The following is an 18499-nucleotide window of genomic DNA, read 5'->3' as shown; positions in this document are numbered from 1 at the left end:
ATGCAGTCAGCCCAGTAGCCTGAGAGGCTTCTTGGGCTGTGTGTGCCGAGCATCTAGAGAAGGGGACTTCCTGGGCCTGCAAACTTAAACCACAGGCTGACCCTGTCTCAGATCAGGACAGGTCTTGCAAACCATTTGAATGGAAATGTGTGTGTGTGTGTGTGCCTCTAAGATAGATGAGTCTCGTGAAAACTGCTCAGTCTGTGTCCCCGGCACTCTCGGGCATTCTTCCCTGGGGTGTGACATTTGTAGAACTGCCTGCCTTCCCCTTGCCCCCTGCCATTATCTTGACTGCCCTTAAAGGCCTTGTGCACACTGACCTCTCTTCTCTCCAGCCCCTCCCTGGAGCTCTTCTGCTGGCACTTCCAGGCCTCCCTGGATGGACTGCAGGCGCCTCTGGGTCAGACACCCATGTCCCCCCCAGGGCCTCGGACAGGCATACTACACACATTATGTACAGCTACATACATTAGTTGCTCATTAAATACTTGGCGATGCAGCAGAAAGGGAGGTAACAACACATAAGCCCCTTAGTGGCCTCTGAGTGTCACCGACTTTGAACCTAGCATGTCACCATCCTGAGAGAAGACAGTGCCTGGGATGTGGGTCAGCACCATCTCCTCCTGAAGCCCCTAGGAAGGAAATGCCCCCTCCTTTTGCTCCCACCTGAAGAGCTCTCTCATTCCAGCAGCATCTTGATTCCTCTGGCCTTGTCCGTGGGACAGTTGGGGCCACAGCAGGACTTCTGACTTCAAAGATGCTCAGCAGAGATTGGGCTGGATGCCCTCAAACTTCTTCATCACTGTGAGCGGAGGGCCAGGGTGCTCTCTCTGCCTGTGCCCTGCTGAGCGGCGGGGGCGGCCAGGGGTCCCCTCCTGCTCCAAGGAGGGCGCTGTCTCTGGGTGGTCTGGCTGCCTTTGCTGCCTCTTTCTGCTTGCCTGGCTTGCTCATGGTCATGTGATCTGTTAGCAAAACCGTTAAGCCCCGGACAGCCCTTTAATTAACAATTAACAATACCCTTGAGGACAGAGTGCTGTGAAGGGAAGACGGCTTTCTGAGCAGGTCTGGGCAGGTACTGTCCGGGCCAGGAGTTCCAAATTCCATAGGCTCTGAAAGCTGTCCCCAGTACTCCTGGGAGAGGGGTGTGTTGGGCGTGGGGGCTGGAAAGGGGAAAGTTACAGTGACGGTAGGAAGGCGGGTTTGGTCCCAGATCCCTGTTGAGGGCTATTCAGTCAGATTTGGGAGACTAGTTGGAAACTTTGCTTTAACAGCAGCGCAGGTCCTGAGCCTAAGGTGCTCCAGACCACATTTCTTCCCCAGGATTCGTTCGGATTTAGCATAGCGGTAGTAATAACAACAGCTAACATTACTGGAGCCTATTATGGGCCAGGCGCTGTGTTAAGACTTTACATATATTCTTTAATCCCCAAGCTTGTCTATGAGGACAGCACTATTATCTCCATGTTACAGATGTGGAACAGGCTTAGCGACACTAGTTTTCTAGCACAAGGTCATTGGGTTAGTGGGTCGTGGAATCTGAATTCTCCCCAAGCAGTCTGCTGCAGTCTGGGCTCCTGACCCTTCGGGGCTGCCAGCCGCGTGCTCCTCACCAGCTCGCTCTGCCTACAGCCCTGGCTGGTTGGTCTGTAGGGGCCGGAGAATTCTATTTGTCCCATCTATTGATGTGGCCACAGAGGAGGGCCCAGCCCCTGCCGTGTCCTATGCACCCTGATATCAAGCTGAACGTCACAGTACGCTGAGAGCCCCCAGGGGTGGATAGAAGGAGCCCTCCAGGGACAAATGGCTCCTAGAATTAGGGGGAAGGTCCCAGCAACAGGCTGGTTCCTTCCAGTTGTTATGGTGATGGTGGGGGATTGTAAAATGTTACAGTGAGAGAAGGCAATTTTCTTCTGTTCAAAGTGGACCACTGGGAAGTAGGTGCATCAAACATCGTGATGTTAACATACTCTCCTAAGACTCTGGGGGGCAAACTGGTCTTTGCTTTTGTCACATTAACCTGGGCCCCTAAAAGGCCAAAGATGCTGAAAGATACCAGTAGAGAAAATAATAATAGCAAACACATTTATAGTAATTACTATAATTACTATAAATAGCTAGGCACTATTCTGAGGGCTTCATGTGAAAGAACTCAATCCTCACAACAACTGTGAGAAGCAGGGTCCACTATTATCCCCTTTTATAGATGACAGAACTGAGGCAGTATTCTAGATCCTGTGTACCCTGGAACGGGCAGGTCCTGTGCTTGGGTACAGGAGGAAGTCTGAAACAGATGGACTTCTGTTGCCAGAGGTGCGGGGCAGGTATAGGGGGCGGGCATTGCTGTTGAAGAAGTCTCATGTGGGCACTTTCCATACCTGCATGTCTGGGGCCCTCAAGTACCCACCTGCTTTCACCGTGCAAAGGGCAGAAAAAAGTCACAGAACCTCAGTGGGTAATTCCCAGCCCAGGGCTTCATGCATCCGTTCATTAAGTGCTTCTGGAGCATCTCTTCATGCTGGGCACTGGTTTGGATACTGGTGTGTATGGGGGAAGTCAAACAGAGTCCTTTCCTACCTCTATCCCAGGGCTCAACGTCTAGTTGGGGAAGGACACAGGAACAGCAGGCACCGGCCCAGGCACAGAGCACAGCTGGACAGGGAAAGCCCAGGGCTAGTGTGGCCACAGAGCAGCCTCCGAGCAGAACACAAAACATGCAGCAGAGGCAGGCAGGGCCCAGACGCTGAAGCACCATGTCAAGAGCAGGTGATGTCCCCAGAGCAGTGGGACCATTGCAGGCATTTGACATGACATGGCAGGATCAGGCCTGTGTTTTAAAAAGACCACTGTGGCTGCACTGAGGAGCCACACTGGAGGGCACACACTGTGGGCCTGGAGAGCAGCAAGCAGGCTAGAGGGGATGGTGGCCTGATGGGAGGTGGTGGGGATGGAGAGGAGAGGAGAGATACGGAGAAGGCAGTTTGTTTCAGACCCGGTGCATGTGGGAAATAAGGAGCTGGCCGAGGACAACCATGGGCTTTGAGTTTGAATCCTGGATGGATTCATGATGGTGTTTCTGAGACACAGACATGGGAAGAGCGGGTCTTTGGGAAGACGATTTCATTTTGGGCAGCACTTCCTGCCTCCGGCCTGACCACGTGTGTGCGAACTGCTGTACCCTTCATTCCCAGCTTCTTCCCGAATATTCACTGAATGTGCAGAGGGCACAGTGTGCACCGGACATGTCAGCATGTGGGGCAGGGAGAGATGAGGTCTGTGCAGGGCTCCATGCCTGGGAAGAGCCGTCCTGAATCCCCCTGCCAGAAGTGACGCATCCAACCTCCCTTTTAGGGGTGGGGATGGTGGGGGTCCCGTTAAGTGGGGTGACCAGAGGCTGCCAGCCCTGTGAATAAACTTGGGCCTCTTCCACCTCCTCTGCACCGGGGAGGGCCCTGGCTTGCCACTCCTTCACTATCCTCATTCTCTCCCGAACTCTCCAGACCCTGGGCCAGTGTCAACAGCAGTAACTGTTTTTGGTGTTAAGCAGGCTCAGTGCTATGTACAGTCACATCAACAATCTCAGTCAATCCTCCCCTGGGCCCTATGAGGGTGGAATTGTTGACCCCATGTTAAAGATAAGGAAAGAGAGGCTCAGAGAGGCTTGCCCCAGTCACACAGCTATTCCCTATGCCTCAAAGTATCTCTACCAGATCCCTTCTTTGTCACTTGTAGAGACTGGGATAGCTGCTGTTCAAACAGAATGTGGCAGGAGGGTGGACAGAGCTCTGTGGGGTGGAAATCTGGGGGCAGGAGTGGGGAGGAAAGAGATGTGGAACCACAGGAAGGGGCCCCTGCCCCCCCTTCCGCATGGCTCCCCACCCCAGAGCCGGGAGGCCAAGCCCTGTCGATGGATCCTCATGGCTCCTCCCCTAGGCCTACAAGATCTAAAGTCATAAGAGACACATCTCTCCACTCAGGTCAACTCGCGCTTGGCTTTTTGGTCCAAAAGCAAGCGGAAGCAGGTGCAGCCTGGCTTATCTCTTGCCAGACATGCGAGTGAAAATACAATGGCCTTTCTGCAGTTTGACTCTAGGCCTGGGGTCTGGGGCTTTATAAGGTCTCCGGCCACCTTCTAAGCCACCAAAAATCCATGTAGAAGAAGGCAGGAATAGTTACTACATTTGTAGCTTGCATCTCTGCTATGAGCTCTGTAACCAGAGGACACACAGCTGGGATCACGGAGTTCCAGGTGCAGTGACATTAGACTTTAGGTCTCACTCAGGCCTGAAGTTGGCCATACCTCTCCCCAAGGATCAGCTTAGGGGTTCCAGTCCAACAAGATGAACGTCTCAGGTATTTTATAACAGGATTCAAATAGAAGTAATTCTTTTTTCCTCCCTTATCACTTTGCACACATGCAATCTATTTTTAATTAGCTTTCAATATATAATCTAAAAAAAAATCCCACAGCTTGCTCCCACCCCCAAATTGTTCTTAGAGAAAGAAAAATTTATCTTGTAAGTTTCTTGAGAAAATCTATATGTGCCGAATGCATTTAAATAACACTCATTAAAGTGAACTGCATGCAAGCTGGCTTCTCTAGTCGCAGATGACAGACAATCGCTTGACCTATTGCAAATCAAAAAGCATTTCCACACCACCTTTATTTTTCAATTGGTTAAGTTTTAAATTAAACTCCCAATGCCTTTTTTGGGAAGGCAGATGAACAGAGCCCCAACTGAAATTCTAGCTCAGTCTATTGGAAGATAATTACAAGAAACAAAATGTGAAATTTTACATCAGGGCACTAATGAAGTCTAAAAATACCAGTGGCCCATCCCTCTGGCTGGCAAGACCTGTTCTTTGTGGAGGGGATCTCTCCATAACGACTGAACCCCGTGAGAGGCCAGGTTGTCACGTCAAACAACAGGGAAAATTGAGAGACTTTAATGAGCTAGATCTTAAGGCGTTCTCTGGTGGATCTTATTAGAATGCTGGGCAAGGTTTCAAACAGAGAACAGGAGAAGAGGAAAGTTCTATTTTTCTAAAGTGGAGTTCTGATTCGTGTTAGTGCCATCCTGCGGTGCCCGCTGCTCCCGCCCGGAGCCAGCTGTCTGTCATTTAGGGGTGTGAAATCAATTGGGCTTCAGAGATGTAAAATCCCCAGGGGCAAAATTAAAAGTGACCCAAATCCAAACCCACGTGGTCCTGTCAGGAATATGACTCTCACATGGCAAGATTCAAAGATTTGGTTTCAAAATTCGGGTTTCTTATTTTAAAAAATATGCAGTTGTTTGACATTAGATCTGACAGACAAATTATAGCTTCAACAATAAAAGCTTTTAAGATTAGAAACGAAAGGAGAAATTACTTAAAAAAAAAAAAGAAAAGAAAAAACCCACCCAGGCTTGAGTTGTGAGGCGTTTGTATGTGCCTGCCTCACTGTCTCTCCTCCCCACAAATACAAGGGGAGAAATCAGTGGAAGGGCTGTAAATAGAGAAGTGAGTTAAATGCAATTTCTGGGGAAACAGCTGGCAACTTCTGGAAAGCAGTGTTGGATGGTCACCTGTGGGCACTGGCTGGAGCTGGAGGACCTTGCTGGCTCACCAGAAGGCGGGGCTGGGGTCACTTTCTAAGCCCACCCGCCCCTGGCCCTCCCCTAACACTCAATGTACCCTGTGGGGCTGGCAGAGGGAGTCCCATCAGGGCCCCCCTTTTTTTCTTTCCTCCTGTCCGTGGGCTCAGGACCACCATAGAGGATGGTTCATGCCCTCTTGCCCTGTTACATGAGCAGCTCTGCAATGGTACAATGACCCAGTGGGCACAGGGGCTCAGAGTCAGGTGGATCCCAGCTCAGAGCTGAGTCCCAAATCAGGGACTCCGGTCCCATCTGGGCCAGTTACTTTTGCACAAAACAGCTGCTTTTCCTAGATGCATGCCTGGAACATGGCAAGCCAGTGAGACCTCTCTTCAGCCCTAAGAGGCCCCCCAGGGTATTATGGCTCTCGCTGTGGGAAGAGGGAAGGCACTCAGTGCCTGGAGCTTTGGCACAGTCTTGGGAGCAGCAAGGACTCCTGTGGCCCAGTGTGTCAGAGTGGGTGGCTCTTGAACTGGAAGGTTTTTTTTTTTTTTAAAGGGAGAGGGAGCTTAACCAAAACAATTCAAACAAAAAATCAATTTAGTCCATTTTTTTTAAAAAAAGATCTTAAACAAAGCAAAGAGTTTACCAGAATTTAGATGTAATTTTCTATAATTTTGTCATTTAAAACTAGTGCTGATTTCCAAAACAAAGGCAGTCAGGGCTCAATCAGATTGTGAATTAAACCCAGCAGAGATCCAGACATGGGCTTTGTTGTCAGGATGCTTGACAAGGCCTGGCAATTGCTCGAAAGGATAAAGATAGAGACTTAGGAGAGCAGGCGGGAAAGGGAATGGCTAACAGGTAAGGCCGTCCCCGTGATGCGATCTGTAGGTGGTTTAAGTAGGGAGGCCGAGAAGCTGTGCCCAGATGTGTACGCTTCCCGGGACCATCTACTTCCCTTTCCAAAAGGAGGCACAGGCACCTCAGTGGGGCAGACTGCTCCCCATGGGCCTCCTGCCTCCTCCTGGCCCCAGAGCTACCTACCCCCGGTCGAGGCCTGCAGCCTCCCCTCTGCACTTAGCAGGAGCAGAGGCCCGGCCTGTCTGGAGTGCTAAAGGACAGGCAAATCTGGGGCAGATGAACCCTGCAAGCCTCACATCGGTGGTGCTTGGTCCTCTGTCCCCTTCTGCACCGCAGCCTGGACAGATGGCTCCAGCAGACACCAAGGCTGAGACCTATGTACTGATGTCCTTTGCCTGGATCCTAAGGCTGGGGCTCGTCCTGGAGCCACGTTCTTGGTGTGCTCCCTTCCCGAGGCTGTTCTCAAGGACCTACTTCAAGTTCCCTGGAATGACCACCCACCCCCCCCCCGCTCCCACAGGGCTGGGGGAAGAGGGTTAATGGAAGGCCAAGGCTGGAGATGCTCTTTCCTGGAGTCTCACCGAGCCACCCGTGAAACAAAAAGTTCACGTGTCTTGGGGAATGTCTCCTGGGCCTCATAAACACTTAGTGAAGCTCTCACCCCACTGCATGGTGGTCACCTCCACTCGAAGGGACACAAACAGTTCATGTTCTGAACGTCCTCCTGGGTGGAAAATGACAAGCCCCCCAATGGGTCTGTTCTGTGGAACCCTAAGAGGAGCGGATGACTCTGCTCAGCCTGCACCGTGGCCTGGCCTTGGGGGTCAGAGCTGAGAATGGCCCAGAGCCTGGGCTGGCGGGGCCGGACTCTGGACTTTGCAGGCTCTTCCTTCCTTCCTCCTCTGTCTCCCGCTTCTTGCCCACATGCATTTCCCGCCCTCCTTGTCCCATCCTCCACACTCCCCCTCTGCACCCCCGTCTGAGGCTGCGCTGTCTCTTGCAGGGGGAGGCCCCACTGCAGCTTCCAGCTTGGGTGAGGCCAGTGAAGGAGCCGCCACCGGCCACTCTCCTGTCCTCGCTATGCTGTAGTGACCATGTGGGGAGGCGCAGACGCAGGCACACGGGGAGGCGCGTGGGCAGCAGGACTTACCTTTGGGGTGCCCCGGGTCGGTGAACTCATACTTCCCCACGCCAATGGTCCGCAGCATCTGCAGCCCGTGGGCCGAATCGGTTGTGGGGGGCCCATTGGTGGCAGGGGCACCGCTGGGGAGAGTGGCAGACGGCTGGGCTGGCGGTGGTGGAGGCAGCAGGGGCCCTGCCATGTGGCCGTTGCCCACGGCGGTGGGTCCTGGGCGGGCCACCTGCCCCACACCGGGCAGTGTGGACACAGCCAGGGGCTGAGGGCTGGCGTACAGGGCCTGGGCTGGCATGTTGACCACCACGCTGCTCAGTGGCTGAGAGGGCGGCTGTGGGAGCGAGTAGTGGCCTGGCATCAGCGGGAGCTGGGGCCCCACGTGGGGAGGCAGTGAGGGGGTCACCCCAATGACCGGGGCCTGGACGTTCACGGCCGGGCTGAAGGTGGGAGGCTGGGCCACTCCATAGGAGTGTGCGATCAGGGCGGGCTGGCTCCCGGCGGCCACCGTGGTCACCCATGGCCCTGTGCCTGCAAGGGAGATGGAAAAAATGTCATCTGCTGGTTACATTCACTCAACAAACACCACTGCCCCAGGCTCTGGGCTGGGTGCTGGGGTCACAGAGTTGGACAACACACCTGTATCCAGGAACACTCAGGTTGAGAATCTGGTTATGATGGCCTGGGATAAGTGCTCTAGGGGCCTCAGAGCAGGAAGCAGAGAGAAGAAAGTGGAGACCTTCAAAGAGACCTGGGTTCAAACCTCAGCTCTGCCACTTACTAGCTAAGAGCCCCAGCAAGTTGTTTCTCCTCTCTGAGCCTTGTTCTTCTCATCTGTAAAATGGAATTGGCAATGCCTACCTCCTGGGCTACTGGGAAGAACTGAATGAGAAAAATATATTTGAAAAAATAAAATAAAAACCAAAGCTAGCAGAGTGTCTGGGACGTGGTAAATGTCCCATTTTGTTGGCATTTCTCCTCCCTTTCTGGAAAATCGTCATCTGAGGAAGGTGGGGGAAAGCTAGGTGGGGGGGACAACAGGTGTCTGCTTGGGCCTTCAGGTGAGAGCCCCAGAGTCTGCAGCCACACAAGGTCCTCCTGGAAAGGAGAGCCCTGGCAGCGACGGTGTGGGAAGGCTGGCAGGGGCTGCCCTCAGGGCCTTGCTGGGAGGCTGGGCTTAGTCTTAAGCAACCTTGGCATGGCCAGCCCTGGGGGAAACCAGAGAAACTCCCACTTCCTTAAGGAAGTTTTGGCTGAACAAGGGGGTCCAGATGCACCTCTTGAGACCCTATATAAGACACAAAGCCAGCTGTGCCAGGTCAGGTAGAGTAGGACCCAGGGCCCCTGAGCCAAGCCAAAATTGAGGTGACCCACGTGGGTTTGTGAGTGAAGCTGTAAGACACTGATGGGGAAGGCCAGTCTGGTTGCCTCTGGCCAAATCTGTGTCTCCATGGCCCAAATGCTACTTTGGCTTTTGTGATTCCTCTGGGGTGGCAGTAGACTGAGGATGGGGAGACTGAGGAAGGAAAGTGGCAATCAGGGGCCACTCAAGACCACCAGCCCCAGAGGCTAGAAGGTGGGGCCAGGAGCTCCGTCACAGAAACAGAATGGTGGGGCAGGGCAGGAGCCAAGATGGCAGGTGACTATCAATCACCGGGGTGCTGTCCCTGAGGAGTTATCAACAGGGAAAGCCACCGGGCTGGTGGTGAGGAGCATGGCTTGGGCATCAGACAGACCACAGTCTGAATCCTGGTTCTGTCCCTTCTGAGCTTAGTGACAGGAGGTACAAGCCTGTCCTGAGTCAGTTCCCTCCCCTGCAGCAGGCGCAATAAGCACAGCAACATCGCAGGATTGCTGCAAGCGCTGAGATGACGCACAGAGCAAGGCAGGCGGTAAATGTGCAGCAACAGATATTTATGATTTTGATAAAGACAGAGCTTGGAGAAAACTCAAAGCCAACAAATGTTGGTGAAGTGGTGCTGGCAAGATTTAGAATGGGCTGCTAAGGGGGACTGTCCCTAGGCCCAAAGAAGAAGAGGAGGTGGTAGCACTAGGAGCCAGCCTCAGTGTCTCAAGACAAGGCATGTCATCCCAGGCTCAGTTCTCTCCAGATTAGCCAGGGAGCCTGGACAGAGGCATCAGACTCTCAGAGCACAGTGGGCAAGGTGTCAGATAATTCTGGTAAAGACAGAGCCGCACTACCATGGGAGTGATTTATGTATGACCAGGTGCATGGCCCAAAGGGTGCTGGAGACCTACAGGGAGGTCTTTATCCTGTGTAGCAAGTCCTGCTCACCATCATATCAACAGCTTGGATGACTACATGAAAGACATCTTGACCAGGTGTGCAGAGGACGTAACATTGGGAGGGTTATGAGCAGGTCAGCAGTGGGAGCAGGAGTCTGAGACCCTACGAGCCACATGGGGAGATGTTGACGAGGCCTTGCCCTGGTCCCCAAACCCAGCTGCCTAAGCCCACTGTGAGGAGATGGACAGGGCTAGCAGCTGCCACCAGGACAGTCCTGGGGTTTTACTGTTGAGATGGCATGTGGTGTTGCTACCAGCTGAGCAGAGGTGAACTAAGGCTGCAATGATCAAAGCAGAGGCACTGACGGAAGGAGGTGTGGGTCACACCACACGTGGGCTTTAGTGGGAATTGCACGGGCCAAAATCCATGAGCCCTGGGGCGTGCCTGAAGGACTTGGGGTGTTTATCCCAAAGAAGACATGGCGAGTGGGTGAATGTCTCCAGCTATCCACAGGGCTGTCACATGGAGGGCCAGGCAGACGTAGTCCATGTATCCTAAAGGGGAGCTCTGGGACCCAAGGGAGGAATTTGTTGTGGTCAGAGCTGTCCAAAGGATGGGAGGTTGTAGGAGGTGGTGAACCCCCAGGCCCTGGGAGGTAGGGCACCCCAGTTCTCCCACAAGCATTGGCGAGGCGAAACCTAATTGGGAGGTGTTGCTTGAGAAATTCGTTATGAACCAGAGCACTAGGGTTTGGGAATAACCATTCAAAATAGCCCACGGCACATTCAAAGTCCCCCCTATAATGTCACTCACTTTCCCTCACTCTCCAAAATAGTTTCCTGAATAGCAGAGAAGGGGGCAGAAACACAGCCACTGCATAGGGAATTACACCCAGTGCCCGCCACCCCCCCTGAGGTCTGGGGTCAGGACCTACTGTGGAGGAGCTGGGGCCCCAGGAAGACTCCCCACCCCTTCCAGCCCTGAATTTAGGGGTCTCTATTCGCCGCCAAAGTACACACCTGGATTGTCGCTCTCCCTCATCTGTTTGGAGGGTGGCTCATCAGTGTCCCAGGGTGTGGACTGATTGATGGGCGTCTGCCCCCACCGGATGCTGGTCGCGAGTCCCTGGGACTGATTGTCCGCTTTGGAGATGCCAGGAGCCTGTGGAAAGCAGATCAGGAGAGTGAGCACAGCCCGGAAGGGGTCACTTCCCTCCGACCCATCCTCCAGAACAATACTCCTGTGGCCCGAGCTTCATCCACTGTGCCATGAGGCCAGAGGCAGAGACCCAGCCCTGCATCCAGTCCCACAGGAGAATTGTGGGTTATTCTGGCAGCTGTGGCCTCTGCTAAGCTCCTGCCTCCAGGAATACCTGGCCCAGGGCTTCCCCAGGCACCTCTGCTGCTGCTCACTCCACCTGAGCTATCACACTGAAAGAGTGTGCTGTGCTGAGATGGGATCCCCAGCCTCTGGATCATCAATAAACCACCGCAACACAAATGCTACTGCCCTACCCAGGGCACGTGCCCAGCCTCAGAGCCACCATGTGCATAGCCCTTTAACATGGGACAGGACAGCTCTCCAAAGTGCCACCATCAAGCAGCAGGTGAGGGTCATTACGCATTCCCCATCCTGCCCCCGCCCAGCCTCTGAGGTCCCAATGTCCTACGGAGGAGGTGTGGGAAGGGTGAGAGTCGAGGCCTGTGGGGGCACAGCTCAGACACGTGCGCAGGAAGGAGGTGGGCTCTCTGCTGCATAAGCTCACTCTCTACTTTACGTCTTTAGATTAATGAGAAAAGAAACCTCGGAGTGAAGACTAATGCTAGGGCTGCACTGATCTCCCTGAGTTACAGCTTTATGATGGAATATTATATAATCTCTAAAAATCACGTTTACTAAGAGTTCTTAATAAGATGGCAAAGCGCTTACACTATAATGTTTAATGAGAAAAGCAGCCACAAAGTAATATAAATGTAATCTATGTAAATGTCGCTGTGTCAAACAGTATGTACAAGAGAGAAATGACCGAAATGTTCTCAGGGATAATATCTGTGGCAAGGGTAGCTTTTATTCTCTTGTCTATACTTTTCTGTATTTGCCAAACCCTGGCCATTATTTATAATAAGCAAAACCCCCCACAAATGTCCTAAAAATGCATTGGTGAGGGTGGGATGAGATAACTGGGATGTGAGGGGGTGTGGGTGTCAGTGGAGGTGGTGGCCTCAAGAAGAATGACCACAGCTCCAGGAGTGCAGCTGCGGCCCAGCCAGGCCTGGGGTGAAGGGTGAGATGGGATGAGGGCAGTAATGGCTCCCCATCAGGGACAGTGGCAGAGGCCAAAGGAGCCTGGAGGGGCATCTGCAGGCCTCTGTCAGGTTGGGCCTGGATCCTCGTGGTGTCTTCTGATGGAATCAACCTGGTGCCCCAGCTGGTGGAGGAAGAGCTCCCCACCGGGCCCCTCTGACCATAGTGACCCTCCTGGGCCCTGTGCCAGGCACAGAGCAGAAGTACGGGCAGGGAGCTGGGGAACACTTCCTGGGCTCTGCTGCATAATGCAGGTGACACACGGCGCCTGCATTCGGGCCTGCTGGAAGGGGCTGCGCTGCCCTAATGGCATTAGGCTGCACTTTATCTCTGGCCTGCATTTCAGATGCTTTCCTTCTGTGAACAGAGCAAGAAACAAAGGAAAAGAGGGAATCTACTGAGGAAAGAACAATTCAACGGACAAGCTTCCTTATCAGAGGCCCTTGCCCCATTTCTGTCTCTGGGACAGGCGGGAGCTGAGGGGGTTGAGATTTGGCCACACTCATCAACAGTCTTAGAGAACAATAGGGTGGCTTATCCAGCATTTGCAAAATAGGCAGCTTTCAGCGTGTGCCCTGTCTGAGGCTGAAGATATCTGGACACTTTGCACTCCCCTCTTGCGAGTATTTCCAGGACCTCGGGTCCTGGAGGTTCAGAAGCACAGAGATTGCTTCCCCTGGAATCAGAGGCATCCGAGGGGGGAAGGAGCCTGTGCGATGTCCCATTTAAGGCCCTGTTTTAGGGCAAAGTTTGAATGCTGAGACCCCAGCTCCTTACTAGCACCCCTGGCTTAGCTAACAATACAGAAACCCTCCTGCCAGGAGAGGGTACTGCAGAGAGCCTTGAGGCCTCCCAGGCAAGAGGCTGTTTAGGTTTCCAGAGTCTTCCTCCTGCCACCATTTCTCCTCTACTGAATTTGCATGCACACCTGGCGTGGAGACCTGACAGACTAGGGAAGGGTTCTGGAAACTTGACCTGGAATAGCCATTGCCACCAGGAGGGCAGGTTGGGGTCTCCTCCTCGAGTTTGAGTTACCAGGTTTCAAGCTCTAGAACTTTAGGAGTTCCAATGTCTGCCCTAAAATTGGGGGGATTTCTGAGACTGAAAAGTAGCACTTTTCCAACACACATCGCTCAGGCCCTTTGATTTCCAAACATTCCTGCCAGCTCGCTCACTAGCTCATGTGTCCCCAAGTTGGTTTGGTCATTTGGCACACAGCATTGGGGCTTGGGTTCTGTGTCTGGCACTGTCTCAGGCACTGGGGACACGTATGATGAGACTCAGCCCTGCCCTCACATGACTGCTCCAGTGGAGCGAAGAATTAAGATGCCCAAGAAGCGTGAGCCGAGGTACCCCCAGAAAGAAGCTGGGGTGCTTTGGGTGTGCAGAGGAGGTCCCAGAGTGGCTGGGAGATTGAGGGCTACAACAGGCCTGCTGTGTGGCTGTGTGTTTCATGAATATTACAAGCGATTTCTTTTGTATAAGGAGCACTTTTGCTGTGAGAAGGAAAACAGTCGTTTTTTTCCTTTGGAAAAGATAAATAAGGCTACGGTACTCCTACTCGGCGCTAGGAATATCTGAAGCTACAAGCAACTTGCAGTTCAGGAATTTTATTTATTTCATTAAAATAATGAAATGAACACTCCTTCCTCCATTCCCTCCAAAAATACCTGAACATGGGTATGCCCTTTGCTGAAGAGCCTGGGCTTCTGGTGGGTGACACATGGAGCAGCTGGTGATGGCAGTCTGCATGGCCCGAGCTGAGCCCCTCCTCCTGCAAAGAACTCCAGTCCCAAAGTAAACCCATGCAGTCCCCACATTCTGGAGGCTTCTGAGGGGCCATGTGTGGATCTGTGGCTCCAACTCCAGAATCTCTGCAGCTCTGGGATTCCCCAAAGACTCTCCAGGCCTGTCCTAACCCAAGTGTCAGGCCTCCCTGAGTTCCATGCCTCCTTACTGGGGGGCTGACAACTCGAGAATGCTTCAAAAACCTACCAGGAAAACTTCACCCAGGCCAGGGGAGGAAGGCAGGGCTGAGCAGCCCTGTCCTCTCCCCTCCCACTGCCATCATCTGGGACACCAGTGGAGCCACCCAGACCTCTGGCCTCTCCCCAATGTCCATGACTTCTTCTCTGGTAAATAATGGCACTCTGCAGAGACAGGCAGACCAGAAGAGCCTCCCCTGCCCAGACCCAGGGAGTGGCCCTATCTGCCCATCATCAGCCTGAGGAGGCTTCTCTCTGTGTCCCTTTAATGAGATGCTAATGGGATGCATCATTAACGCAGCAGCTTTTTAAACCCTTAGCTCTTGTACATTTTCAAAGGTCACATCCTTATGGTGGCTGACAGCATCCTACTTCTTTCAGCAACTGAAGAACACTAAAGACCCAGGTCCTTTATGACCACAGCTCTCTGTGAGGCAGTGGCACAGACTGAAGGCGCCTGCTGGTCCTAGGGGCTGGGAACCTCCGCCTGCAGCAGCTTCAGAGGGCACGTGGGCTGCACACTACCAGCTTGGGGGAACTAGGCACACAGGGCCCACACAGCTGTTCTGAGGGCTCTGCTCTGTTTAGGGGGAGGTGTGCAGGGCGCAGGTGGCACTCAATGCAAGGCTGCCTGGCAGAGGGGAGGGGGGCTGCCACCAGGCTGCACCCACGAGTCTGCGACAGCCCAGAAAGGCCACTACTTATTAAATCGTCGACCCAGAGGGAGCCTTTTTTTCTACTTTGCACAAAGGTGCCACGTAGGCTAGCAGATCAGAAAGTCTGAAAGATGACAGGGACGTAGACTTCCTGGGGGCCCTCCCAGTCCTGGCTTGTTCTCACCTCTACTCCCTGCACACACGGTGGTCATGGTACTCAGCACACTGCCCCTAGGGCCTTTTTTTTGACCCAGTGGCCTGGCTGCCTCCCTGGCCCAGCTGGTGCCAGCCTGGCGTAGGTGCCAGGGAATGAATGAATGAGGCAGCTTCTCTGAGCTACAGTGTGGGCCAACACTGTAGCTGGGGAGCCTTCAGCAGTGTTGATTCAATGAATGAATGAACGCATGGGATGTGCTTCAGGAAGAATGAGCAACACGAGGGATGGAGCCGAGCTGTGAAATAGCACCACTCCACTGCTATTCCATCTCCTACGGAGAGATGAGGCTTCCAGACTGTGGGGGCCTCGTGTGCTGGGACCTCCAACACCATCGCCCCAGATGCTGCCAGAGGCTGCTCGGAGGCCTCGCTGACCCAAACCACTGACTGATCCCCAGACTCATCAGCCTCTCCTATGTGCCTGGGTGTGGTGAAGGTGTGGGATGCTGAGGGGGACTCCTGCCACCGTGGGGCTGGGGGCACCTGGGGAAGTCTCCTGGAAAAGCCAGAATGCATCTTCCACTGTTTGCCCAATGAAGTCAGAAGAGGGTGAATCAGAGGAGACTGGTGGTCAGGGAAAGCTTCCAGAAGAGATGGGCTGGCGTGTGGCCACAAGAGCAAGCAAGATTCAATAAGACAGGCTCACTGGGGCCAAAGTCACCACCAAAAGACCCCACAGCACCTAGCATGGTTTCAGCCTAGATACACCTGACAGAGACACTGTGCAGTCCACTTCTGGGGGCACAACGATGGCAGCACCCACTGCCCTCTCCTGCTAATGAACCTGCCTCCTAGACTGGGACCTCGGGCCCTGTACCTGTCACTGTGTGGTGCAGACAGGGCTGGTGGGGCTGCCGTGTGCTGAACATCCCTGAGCATAGCACTCTCCCGGTCAGCCCTGTCCCTTGCACTTGTGAGCCCCTCCGCAGCATGGCACACAGGGTCCCCCACCCTCATTTGGTTGCTTCTGTGCCTGCCCTGGAGGGATGAGCAACCAGAAGCTGGGATGCCTGCACCAGGGACCCAAGAGGATCCTGGTGGAGAGATCACAGGGGACACACCCATGGTGTTGACTCACTCTTACCCCTGTTAATGGAGGGACTGGTGCAACAGATAAAAGTTACCGTAAAATCATGATGAAGCACAAAGGGGAGACCAGATCTGGAAAATGGACAGAGAATTAAAGCTACATAGAAGAAAACTGCAGATACGCAGGCCACAGGGGCTCCTGGAATTGCTGTAGTTGAGCCTTCAGCATAGAACTAAGCTTCCAAATAAAAAAACAAAACAAAACATGTGTATATATATATATATACACACACACACACACACACACACACACACAGGCCCGTGACTATTTTGACAGAGTACAGCAGATATGACAGTATGCCAGTTCTGGGCCTATCCTTCTAAAAAGACTGCAAGGTAGGCCTTGGTCTCTTGGACTCTCCAGACCAGACCAGCTATCAACTGAACACCACCAATGACTCTAGTCAGCACCACGGGAGCAGCAGAATCGTCCAGCCAAGCTCTCTCTGAGTTCCTGTGCACAAATTTGTGAGATGTTATAAAATGTTGTTGTTGAAAGCCACTAAAAGAGAAAAAATTAAAAAAAGGGATACACAGCCTATTGTGTATATTGCATAATAGCAACAGATCAAAAATCCATTTGTGTGTTGCTCTTGACATATGAATCCATAGTTTTACATGCATCCTTTTGTGTTCTGCAGAGGATTGGGGGCAGCATAAATATAGTAGGGACTGTAATTACATAAATGCTAAAACTAAAGTTAATGCAGCCTCTCCCTAAGTACAACCCAGCTGGGTGGTGGGTGTGAAGTGGCCTTGGATGAAAAACTGAGAAGCCACAGAGAGGACAATGCCAGTGGGTAACCTGGAGCTCACTGCACTCTGAGCTTGATCTGCAGCATCGTTTTTATCTCAGAATTCCCGACAATATCCACCTAATTTGGCAAGGACAAGCTTGGTGTGCCCACCCCCACACCACAGCTCTGGATTCTGAAGGTCCCTGGTGACAAGGGGTGCTGATCTGGCCTGGGTCCCACCGTGGAACTTTGGCATGTTTTCTGACTGCCCTGCATCTTTCCAACACATTCCATCATTTGGTGGAAGCCAGAAAACATGCTCTGACAGCTTCCCTTGCAGCTAGGGCACAGGCATATGACCTGCCACTTGAACACACTTGGGTAAGACTATAGTCTGGAAGCTGAGCAATATGAGGAGGTCGGCACAGGTTTGAGTCCACGCTGTGCAGAGGCTGGTGGCAGCAGCACATGGATTCAGGTGTGTTCGGGTGCACGTGGATTCACACGTGGAGGGTAGAGGCTCTGGTGTCCTCAGCTCAGCATTAGTGGTGAAAGCTGTCATTTCCTTTTTCTTCTTACTCTGGAGGGTTATCATTCCCAGGGCTTTTCTGAGACTATCAAGAGCAGGTGCTCACACAGCTCCTAGCAGAAGTGAATTTGGCTCAGGCACCTCTGACCACCAGGCCCTGGGTTGCCCTGGGAATTGCATCACAGCAGCTGCCAGCTCCAGGACTGAACATAGCTGAGCAGGCCATTCACTGCAAAGGGCAGACATCTCCCTTCCTCGCAGCAACTCTCTCCCTGCATGGCACTAGGGTCTTCATGGCACCCAGGTACACCCATGGGGAATGACGGAGGCCAGTTTCTGGTAAACATATTCAGACTCTGGTGTTGGATGCAGTGTGTGGACCTCCTGGGGCCCTTGTGCTACACAGGTGGAGCCCAGGAAGGCAATTCACACTTTAACAATGAAACACTTTAATGGTGTTTCAAAGATGTAAATTCAGGCTTGGAGAGGAGATATTTTGGTGTCTGGGAGTTTTTAGAATATAGCTCATGGGTTTAGATCTAGCCTGCTAGGCTTTCTGGCATTGGCAGGTTATCAACGAGAGTACTGTATCCAAGATCATACAGGCAGAGTGTCTGACCACCATGACCGTAGGCATCTTCACTGTGAGTTCACATAAGAAGCATTGGGGGGATTGTTGGAAATGGAAGTCGCTGGGTCTCACCCCCAGAGGTTTTGATTCAGCAGATGTGGGATGGGGGACGCCAAAATGTGCCTCTTTAACAAGCCTACAGGTGGTGCTGATGCAGGAAGCTTATGGACTGTACTCTGGGGAACAACAGCCATGTTCACGTTCAAGTTCCCAGGCCCGGGCCTCGAGCATGGGGGACCTAGGGGTTGAAGCTGCTCGTCAGGTCCTGCTTGGGACAGATTTTTGCATCTTGCTTATGTGGTTCATGGGAGTCAGCTCCTCGGTGAGCCACTTTCGAGGACTATTGTTCTGAGTGTAGGTTCCAAAGGGTCAAGGGACATGTTGACAGACACCAAAGCTGTAAATCTGTGGCCTCTGGGAAGAGCAAATGACATTTAAGGGTCTCTCAGTTCTCATTTCATGATTTCTACCGAATTACAAACAAGATGATAATCTCAATTAAATCCCTACTTACGGCTGAGGGAGGGTCCCC

The 18499-nt window shown here is 52.9% G+C and overlaps 1 protein-coding gene across 1 annotated transcript in view; it reads right to left on the bottom strand.

Moving 5' to 3' along the window:
• The window catches only part of KLHL29 (kelch like family member 29), a 168714-nt gene that overhangs the window by 53190 nt on the left and 97025 nt on the right, over positions 1-18499 (bottom strand). Inside the window, exons 3-4 of the mRNA XM_063078911.1 lie at positions 10840-10981; positions 7591-8103 (exon numbers count right to left, since the gene is read on the bottom strand). Coding sequence (XP_062934981.1) covers positions 7591-8103; positions 10840-10981 — 655 coding nt within the window. The remainder of the gene's footprint in view (positions 1-7590; positions 8104-10839; positions 10982-18499) is intronic.

Source organism: Cynocephalus volans, chromosome 14 (genome assembly GCF_027409185.1).
Source record: "Cynocephalus volans isolate mCynVol1 chromosome 14, mCynVol1.pri, whole genome shotgun sequence".
NCBI lineage: Eukaryota > Metazoa > Chordata > Mammalia > Dermoptera > Cynocephalidae > Cynocephalus > Cynocephalus volans.
The sequence above is the reverse complement of the archived record's forward strand: the minus strand, read 5'-3'. Positions and strand labels throughout refer to the sequence as shown.